This window comes from Beta vulgaris, chromosome 5 (genome assembly GCF_026745355.1).
Source record: "Beta vulgaris subsp. vulgaris cultivar EL10 chromosome 5, EL10.2, whole genome shotgun sequence".
NCBI classification, from domain to species: domain Eukaryota; kingdom Viridiplantae; phylum Streptophyta; class Magnoliopsida; order Caryophyllales; family Amaranthaceae; genus Beta; species Beta vulgaris.
Genome location: NC_079206.1, coordinates 59951703 through 59962264, shown reverse-complemented (window position 1 = coordinate 59962264; position 10562 = coordinate 59951703). Strand labels below are relative to the sequence as shown.

The 10562-nt window shown below is 34.9% G+C and overlaps 1 protein-coding gene across 1 annotated transcript; it reads left to right on the top strand.

Annotated features, from left to right (window-relative positions):
• The first annotated feature begins 5824 nt into the window (after positions 1-5824).
• Positions 5825-10098, top strand: LOC104894177 (TORTIFOLIA1-like protein 3). Its single transcript, XM_010680353.4, has 5 exons — positions 5825-6895; positions 6996-7104; positions 7744-8285; positions 8466-8946; positions 9583-10098. Exons 1-4 carry the CDS (start codon positions 6095-6097, stop codon positions 8898-8900), a joined length of 1887 nt encoding a protein of 628 aa, XP_010678655.1. The 5' UTR covers positions 5825-6094; the 3' UTR covers positions 8901-8946; positions 9583-10098.
• The last annotated feature ends 464 nt before the right edge of the window (positions 10099-10562 follow it).

The following is a 10562-nucleotide window of genomic DNA, read 5'->3' as shown; positions in this document are numbered from 1 at the left end:
CAGACTATGATACTAACTAGCATCTTTTTTGTCCTACTTCAATTCTGATTGGACAACAAACAACAAAATATTTCTTTTTCTTTTAAAAAAAGTGACCAACTACCCTTTAAGAGATTTCTTTTAGTAACATATGTAGGTTAAATTAATTAAATAAATGGCCAAAGTCCAAGTACAAAGTTAAGTCATTAACAAAAATTCTATCTTAAATAATTTTAAAATTGTAGATTTATAATCATAAAAAACTAATCTATATTTAAATTATCATATGTACACATAAAGTAAACTACTCCCTCTGCTTTTTTTTATTTGCTACAATTTCAAAAAAGGGTTGCTTTTTTTTATTTGTTACATTTCCTTATTAGGAGGCTTGGCCCACCAAAAAGTAATAGTATTATATTTGTTTCTCCTCTTTTTCCACCAAAAAGTACCACTTTTTCCCCTTTTCCTACCCTATTTAATGCTAAAAGGGTCAAAAAGTACACTAAAAAAGAATGAAAATGAAATCTCCTAAATTCTTGTGTAAACACAAATGTAGCAAATAAAAAAAAGCGGAGGGAGTATTTGATCAAGAAAACCAAAAAATAAAAAAGATTTTTATATTCTCTATACAAGAAAATGATAACTAACCCAATATGTTCCATACAATAATACAAGGTATTCACTCACTTCGACATGAGCTCAAAACGAGTTTTTCAAGCTCACGTTAAGTCACAAATCGAGTTAATGAGCTCGAGTCGAAAGACAAGTTATTATTTTCGAGCTCAAGTCGAGTTGGGAGATATTAAACTTCACTAGTTTTGACTTGACTTACACAAGAATACAAGATGGACAAAGTTTGAGGAAATGGCTTGGTTAAGAAAAGCCTGAATATACTACCTCCGTTCTTTTTTAGTTGCAACGTTTGACAAATTGCACTATTCATGTTCTCTTATTTGACCACATTTATTGATTTATATGTTAAACAAAATATAGTCATGTGGGGTCTTGTTTGATTCGTTTCGATGTAAGCTTTCATAATATCAAATTTTTATAATTTTTACTTACATACAATTAGAGATAAAACGATTTGAAATTGTACATTGGCAAGCGTGAAAGTCAAAACGTTGCAACTAAATAAAAACAGAGGTAGTATAAGTTTTAAAGGGAGTGACATGAAGTGCTCTAGACATCATAAAAAATTCCTCTCTTTAATAGAGCTTTTTTCTAAAATTTTGTGCCAAATCTGAAAATAAAAATCACTGTAGGATGAATGGGATGCCAATAATTTCGACCAAATAGCAATATCTTCACTTTAAAGGATGAGCAAATTGCTTTTTACTATTGCTTTTTACTGTTAAGGGTAAAGTTTAAGAGGAAATCCCGGGAAAGATGATAGGGTAAAGTATGAGCACTATGGCTCCGTTTGGTAGGGCGTAAAACATTTTTAGTGTAAAATGATTTTCATGGAAAACAATTTACAATGGAAAACACAATTCCAAAATTAGTTTTCCGTTGTTTGGTTCGATGTAAAAAAAAAATGATGAAATGAAAGGAAAATGAAAGGGAAAGTAAGGAGGTAGTGAGAGGAGTGTACAAGATAGATAAGGAAAATAGTTTTCCCTTCATTTTGAAAGGAAAATGGTTTTCCATCATTGGGAGAGTAATTTTACCCCAAGGAAAAATGGTTTTACACTCTTTTGCCAACCAAACAATGTAAAACTGAAAATAGAGGAAAACAGTTTTCCAAGAAAACGTTTTACGCCCTACCAAACGGAGCCTAAGGCTATGTTTAGTTCACCTGAAATTTTCTGATCTGAACTTATCTGATCTGATCTGAACTTATTTTTTCTGATCTGATCTCATCTGATCTGATTACAAGATCTTATCTTTTAGATATTTCTCAATATATAAGAAAAAATATAGTCATGTGGGGTCTTGTTTGATTCGTCTCGATGAGTACTTTATTAATATTCAATTATTATAATTTTTACTAATATGTAATGAAAGATATAATGATTTTTAAATATAAGCATAATCTGATCTGAACTTATTTTTTCTGGTCTCATCTGATTAGATCTGAAATAAGCAAAAATAAGGTGAACTGAACATAGCCTAATTGAGGCATTGAAAGATGTTGGATCTGGATTTCTAAGCATTATGAGGAATTAAATCCAAGATGAACACCTGAACCTGATCAAGTTAATTGAGGGAGTGGTCTTTTCTAGATTTAATCAGTCAATCAACTGAAATTAGTGTTGCTAACTAACCCAACAACATTCACGCTTAAACGAGAAAAGACCATCATTGCCATTTTGCTAATTTTTAGCTAACATTGATTACACAATTTTAGGCTTTTAGCCCTCATTTCTTGCATTCTACTACTACTTCTACTACACAGTTGTCAACTCTTGAGCAGTTGAGCTAATCAAGTGATAGAGAGCCTTCATCTAAGAAAAAATTTATGTGTTCTTGGGATATCATGCATCACAATTGTGGAACTTCCTATATTTCTTTTTCTTTTTCATAATTGGAAATTTAATTTCCACTGTTTTGATACTCATTTTACCATTGTTATATATCTATAACAGTATAACGACATATAAATAAAAATTACAAACATTTGATATTTTTAAAAGTATATTTTCAGACAAATCTAACAAACTTTCACACGATTGACTTTCTTATATATTAGTGAAAATTACAGTCACAATTTTGGTTCTACCATCGAGTCATTTCATCCAAGAAAAACACAAATAAATGAATAGAAATTTGTTGGGGGGGGAGGGGGGTTCTATAATAATCTATCTATGTATATTAGTTCAAACTCATATTTAATAAGTGAAATCAACATGCATACATGAAAGAACTGAGTTAGAATGATTAATGTGTTTTTATTGTTTTCCTTTAAATGTGACAATTAATTCATGTTCGATCTTTTTGTATAATGACACAACAATATAAAGAGACAATGGACGATTGAGAGAGGACCAAGCAAGCTAAGAAGGGAGGTGTCTCCTTATTATAGCTTGAAGCATAAAGAGTCATGTAGTCTAAGGACAACAAATCAACAATCAAAGGTCCAAGTATATTTTGCTTCATTTGGGAGATATCCCTTCATAGTACATATATATCTTTTATTATATTAGCTTTAATAGAGCCCATACCTTTCTTAATTAGATATGGGCATTCCCTCAATTTAATCTCTTCCATTGCATAGACAATAGTACGATGCACCTTTGCTTGCCCCAAAACAAGCTTTTATGGGGGTAGGTAGATAAATTGCCCCACTTCTTGTGTCATCAATAAGACTTATACGGAGTATTGCCTTATAACTTTCACTCAACTATATCTTCAATTCCTTTTAACCTAAACTAGTAAAAATTGTATTCCCTCCGTTTCACAATATAAGGCACGTACGATGTTCGAGGTTGAACTTTGATCGTTAATTACTCTCAATTTATGTTGATAGAAATTTTTTAAAAATAATAGTATTATAGTATTTTTCAAGACGAATCCAACGGTATTAATTTTTATAATTTTTTACTTATCGTATTTGAGAGATATTTATGGTCAAAACAAATTTCGTAAAGCGTGAATGCTTTATATTTTGAAACAGAGGAGTAGCTATTACGCTCCAATTGCATATCTATAATTAATTCTTATTATTGTCTTTCTTTCCTCTTGCAATTCTTGTGATCTTGTTGGACACTTTTTACTTCTTCTGGCTCCCTTCCAAACGAATGATATGCATACATTTAGTGAATATATCATATATGTATGCAGTTCCATTAATGAGCTAGCTTAGCTTGTGTTTGAGCGTTAGGAATTAGAATAGGTTTATGTTGCCAGCCATTTTCTCATGATTATTACCGTAGTTCTTATCAATAATATCTTCTTTAAGTGAAGAGCTTTATTGTGGTTGTTTATAGGTTAGATATAATGATCTTTATTTATTTTTGTCAATATGATGAAGGTAGTATAAAAAATGAGAGAGAAATTCGAACATGTGACTTATCGATCACAGCACCTCAATCTTAACCTCTAGGTCAAGACATTCTTGGTAGATATAATGATCTTTATAAATGTATGGTACGTAAGTTAACTTAAACCTAAGTAAGTCAAACTTGTGGTTGAGTTACATATTGAATTCTTTTAGAGTAAATGTGGCGATCAAATAATTAAATAGATCAGTCGAACTAACCTGTCACTCAATTAGTTAGTTGTTACATATTTATTTTAAATGTTAGAATAAATCATCTGAGTTGTCCTTGTATAAGGCCCCTATTCAAAGGCACATTACAACCAAACACCCCAACCCTCTCTTAAATCCCAAGCAAATGTTTGAGATAGAAATTGAACCCTAAAATTCGTTAGGGAAGATGTATAGAAAAGCTCACCACTTGAGTCAATCTCGTTTCTATTTGCTTTTATTAGTAGTTTAAGTAACCATATGTACGTAAAATTACTACAAAAAGAGTATTTCTTTTTTCTTCTTTTTTGAAGGGAAGAGAGTATTTCTAATATTGATGAAATAATTAACAAAACAAACACTCTTTAGCAATCATATTGTCATTATTTTCTTCCTTAGCTCATCAATAATTAATATATATACATACTTTAGCGCATGATATTAATTTGTATCATTTAATATTATTGGTTGATATCAATTACTTTTTGCTTTATTAATTTTTAAAATAAGATATTTGTTTAAATATAGTGATATGGACGAATAATATTGATATAATAGTATAAAAAAGTAGGACATATATAAAATCTAGATCGAAAATTTTGCAAGTAAATTATCAATCAATTGAATGTTGGCTATTACATCTAAGTAAATTACTGATGGGTAATATTGATATCTTTATGGCTAGATATATATTTATTTCAACACCCTCTTTTCTTCAAATTTTTTCACTTGAGATGTACAACCGTAATCAACAATTCCATTATGCCGACATAAATTATAATGGATGTTCGTTTAGTGATCATAATGCGATAGCTAAGTAGTTGAAGTAGCTAAAAGCAGTTAGATATATCCATCCAGAGTAAGCAAACCAAAAATTATATATCCATCCAGAGTAAGCAAAAGTGTATATATATATTCAATACTATCCCAAATGAATTCCCAACTAAATTATATATACTTATTGTAAAGAAAACATGCAACAAGTATCGACTACTTGCTCCATCCTATACTATAGTGTTTACGTTTTTTTACATGAAGAATGGAGGAATCAGTAAAATTCTTCAAACAAGTAAAATAATTTTGACTTCGCCACTTAAAATCCATAAGGTTTGTTTAGCAAAACTAGGCGTTCTAGTAGTTGTTAGCTATTGTATCAGTTGTAGCTGTTGAGATAGCTGCTAGATGTTTACTAGTAGCTGTTAGAGATTAGCGTTTAAAGTAATTGTTTAATTAGGAGTGCTTGACAAAAATAGTTGTTGAGATTGTAAAATACAATAGATGAATTATATAGTGTTTATTCGCTAACCGCTACCTATAAATCTCAAACGTTACTTGTATGAACGTTCTATAACTGCTACCTATAATCTACTCCAACCGTTACCCGCTAACACAACCACTACCTCACCAAATACTCATAATTTTCTCAAGTAACATTTTAACCTTGTCCAATCGTTACCCGCTATATAAAAGGCTAAAACGCTATTGTTAAACAAGACCAAAATATATTGATTGGATAATGGGCAACAATCCAAAGCAAACATGGGAGAAATATTCAATAACTGTCTCACCAAAGAATCACATAATCAATAACTACCCACTACCTCAATCCACATACTCAAACTTCCCCCACAGTATAAAAAAACCAGTATTTAAACGACATCGTTTCAAATCATGCACATGACCCCCAACTGACAACTCCACTTCTTCTCTTTACAGTTTAAAAACTCCACTTTACACCTTAACATCACAACTCACCCCAAAAACAAACAAACAAACAAACAACTCTTAATTCTCTCTCCTCCGACCACCGGCAACCGTCAAATGCCACCGGATAACCAAGCCCTACCACAACCACCACCACAACCACCATCATAAAACACATCTAATATAAATATAACATTACTACATTTTCTCTCTCCTCCATTAATGGCGCCAAAACATCCATCATCGGCGACAACATCACGTGACCTCCGCCACCGTATCCTCACGTGCATGACCAAACTCTCCGACAGAGACACACTCTCTCAAGCAGTGTCTGAGCTAGAGTCAATCATCCCGACACTTACCTCCGACACATTCTCTCTCTTCATTAACTCTCTCTCCTCCACGTCATCCGCCGACAGGTCCACTGTACGTGTATCCTCCTTAAAACTCCTCGCTTCTCTCTCCTCCTTTCATGGCGCCACTCTCTCTCCTCACCTCCCTAAACTCATCTCCGCCGTCGTCCGCCGCCTCCGCGACACTGACTCCGCCGTAAGATCTTCCGCCGCCGTAACAACCGGCTCTTTCGCCTGCCACGTCAGCCACTCTCTCTCCTCAATTTTCCGACCGTTGGCTGATTCTCTCTCCTCCGAGCAGGACTGCTCCGCTCAATCGGCGGCTGCCATGTGTCTTTCCGCTGCTATTGAGTCTTCGCCGGCGCCGGAGACTTCGCAGATTGTGAAGTGTTTGCCGAAGTGGATGAAGTTGGTGAAGTGTGACGGGTTCAAGGCGAAATCTGCGTTGATTTTGTTGATGAAGAGTTCGATTAGGGTTTGTGAGATTGGGAATTGTAATTTGTTAAGGGATTTAGTGAATTGTTTGGTTGAGTTTTTGAAGTCGGATGATTGGGCGGCTAGGAAAGCTGCTGCTGATGCGTTGAAGGAAATTGCTGTTGTGGAGAGAGAGAATTTGTCCGAGATGAAGGTTTCTTGCTTGAAAATTATCGAATCCAGAAAATTCGATAAGGTTGATTTCTTTTTACTAAATCAAATTTGTTGAAACTAATTGTTATTATTGTATTTTTACTTTGATCAATTTGTGATTTGTGATTTTTGATTTTGTTTAGGTGAAAGCAGTTAGAGAAGCGATGAATCAGACATTGGAGGTTTGGAAGGAGATTCCTGATGTTTTTGATGATGGATCACCACCTCCTCATTCTCAAGAATCTTCCAGAGGTTTAATTTGATGATTTTTCTCTCTTTCCTGAATAAATTTATTTAAATTTATAGGTCTTATTTTTTTAGGTTTTTTTTTGAAATTGAGCATATTACTGTGAGATGTGAGTAGATTATGATCTTAGGTGAATTTTTTGGTTGGTGATTGCAATAATACAACTACTTTTATTGTAGTTATATTGAAGATATTCGTCATACAAGTAAATTTCTGCTGAAGGACTTTGTTCTTGGGGTTTTATCTTATATAACAAATTTATATTTCTATGTTATGCAAGAGGATGACAAGATTAGTGTCTTTCTGATAAAAGACGCTTATTCTCTTTCTTTAATTCTTTCCCTGATGAATTATGTGTTGGGAGTGTCTTTTATGTGTGAAATTGGGTTGATTAATCTATTTTGTTTGCGGTTCATTGACTGGCGAAAATTGCTGTTGAGTTTTTGAGTTTTGGGGGAAAGACTGAAAAGGTGACGGAAACATTAGTGTCGGTTTATTGTAGTTATATTCTAACCAGCCGAAGCTGCGATCCTTTTTCTATTAAATTAGATTTGATCCTAATTTGGATGTTCTATCATGTCTGAAGGTCTTTATATCTTCAACCTATTAAATATTAATGGGCCGTCTTTTTATATGATTCACAGAAAATACAAGTGATGGAAGATTCCCTGCCAGATCTAAAATCTCCAGTGCAGGTGATTCTAACACTCCTCAAACAAGCAGGAAACGTGTTCCTTTTAGGAGGTCGTCATCCCCGTCTGACAGTGCTTTGAAAACCACGGCTAGAAATAGAGGGTCTAATGTAGCAGAGAAAAGGTCAAGCCCAACGGGTTTCAGGAAGCTAGATTCCAAGAAGCCTTCTGGTACAAATGGTGATGCTACTGATCTGCATGGATCGTCTGTAACACCAGTATATGGAGAAAATTCAGTGGAAGATGATGAAGGTGTTCTCCAAAGAGATGAAGTTAGACCATCAAAGCAAGAAACCAAGCGAGGTCTATTTATGAAGAATCCCGGTTCACGTGTAGTGCCATATCCTGAGGATGATTCTGAAGCTACTGTAGCCATCAGCAATATGCCTGCTGATATATGTAGACACCATAAAGACTTTGAAGATCTTGCTCAAATCCGTAAGCAGCTCGTTCAAATTGAAAACCAACAGTCCAGCTTGATGGATGTCCTTCAGGTAATTCTTGGATCAATTGCTCACTTGCTTGTTACCTGTTTATATTTAATGGAATCGTTTTTTACTGCACATACTCAAGAGATCTTTGACTTCATTGATTCAATTTATCCTTACCTTTCATTCTTCGTTCATTGAAAAACATTTGTGAACAACTTAACATTAGTTTCCATTTCGAAGCAGAAATTCATTGGAAGCTCACAGAACGGTATGCAAACTCTTGAGACACGTGTGCATGGCTTAGAGCTAGCTCTGGATGATATATCCTACGACTTGGCTGTGTCCAATGCAAGGATGTCCTCTGCCGAGGCCACAAGGAGCTCATGTTGCTTGCTGCCTGGTCCAGACTTTTTAAGCTCTAAGTTTTGGAAGAGACCTGATGGTCGTTGCTCCACCTCGCGGTTCTCTTTCTCTGGCACGACTCCTTTAGTTTCAGCTATGCGCAATACAGCTGATAAGAGACCTGATTCAGTTGGACTCGAGAACCGGAGATTTAGCCTCCGAGGTCCAGGTGGAGTTATCATGAATCCATTGGCTGTTATTCCTGGTGATTCAAGGGGAGCTTCAGAAGTAGTATCAACTAGCAGAGTATATAGGAGCGGACGTAATGTTGCTTGACAGTTGACATGATGGATGCTCATCAGTGATCCATTTGCTTATCATGGTAAATTGTTATGTTCTTTAGTTCTAATAATAATCTCTTATTGCGTTGATGATATATGCTAATTATACCTTTTAAATTACGGTTATTTCACCAAATACCCCCGACAAATCAACAAATTCACAATATACCCTCAATGTTCCAGAAATGCACCATATACCCCTAAGTTTTCAAAAACGTTCACCAAATACCCTTTTTCGTAACTGCCGTTATCTCACCGTTAGCATTATTTACAATATTGCCATCATTAACCCCTAATCCCTAATTCTAACTCTAATCTAACCCTTCCCCTTAACCTAATCTTAACCCTTACCTTTACCCCAAACCCTAACCCACCCAGCCCACCCCCCCACCCCACCACCCCACCACCCCACCACCCCACCCCTCCATTTTGCTACAATGCCTTGTTTGTTCGTTAGACTGTCTGATATAAGAATTTGTGTACGACAATGGGATGATAGGATATTACTCTTGGAATATTAAATTTTCCCTAGGCTGTTCCATGTGACCATGTGATTGTTCATTAAATAGGAGTAAGGATAATAATATTGAAATCTCTCATATATATATATATCCTGTTTTGTTATTTGGTCATTTGTTCCGACATCTGCTAAATTGTCCCCCAATAATTTGAACCAGATGAGCAGAAGAACATGGACTCGGTACTCTTGACACCAAGGAAGAATAGCTGATTCGTACAAGTTAGTTATATTATCAATCTCCCGCCTCTTCTGTGTTTTTCCCAAAGTATCTCTAAAAGTGAATTCACCAGCAAAGTTAAACTACCACAGACGCTATTTTTGGCTTTTTGCGATACGATTATTGGAATGTGACAATGTGTTTATAGAGAAGATTCTTTAGGCTGTGTTCTCTAGTCAATATACTACCATCTTGTTTGTCTGAAAAGACGCACAGCTACATATACGGCGAAGTTTGATATTGTGGCATCATGGCTGTGGTTTCTTATGTCACACAGCTTCATCGGAAAGCATTCGAGATATGGTTGTTGTAGCTGAGTAATTTTGCTTTAAGCAATGTAAATCTCAGCCCTTAAGATGTTGAGACTTGAGATAGCTTAGACAATGTATTCGTGTTCTGTGTATATCGTGCTATACTATTTCTAGTGATTAATTAGTTAAATTGACAGTTCTATGAGGCTGGTTTATTAAATGATGGATCATATTGATGCCTTGATTTTGAGTAATTGGTATAGAGAAATATCCTATTGGGGCAACACTTTTCGCATATTAGTTGATCAAAACCTATTGGGAATTGAAAGGAGGAAAGGATTAACGAATCTCTACCCCAAAAAGGATATAATGAGATTCGATCACATGATCTAAAAGTCACACGATCGCTGGAGAATTTATAATTACTAGACAAATTCTACTTGGCATTGATCACACTTTGATTGTGTAGGTGAAAAAATGACAGTTAATGCAGGTAATTTTACGGTATTGCACTGTACTCGTTCACATTGCTAACAACAGGCCAACAGCAAGCAACAATGACCATGAGCATGACCACACCAATTTTAAGTTAACGTGGCCGGTGGGCTTGGGACTTGGGAGTACATGCCTATTTAAACAATGCAGCAGCAATAATAATGAACGCTTAAA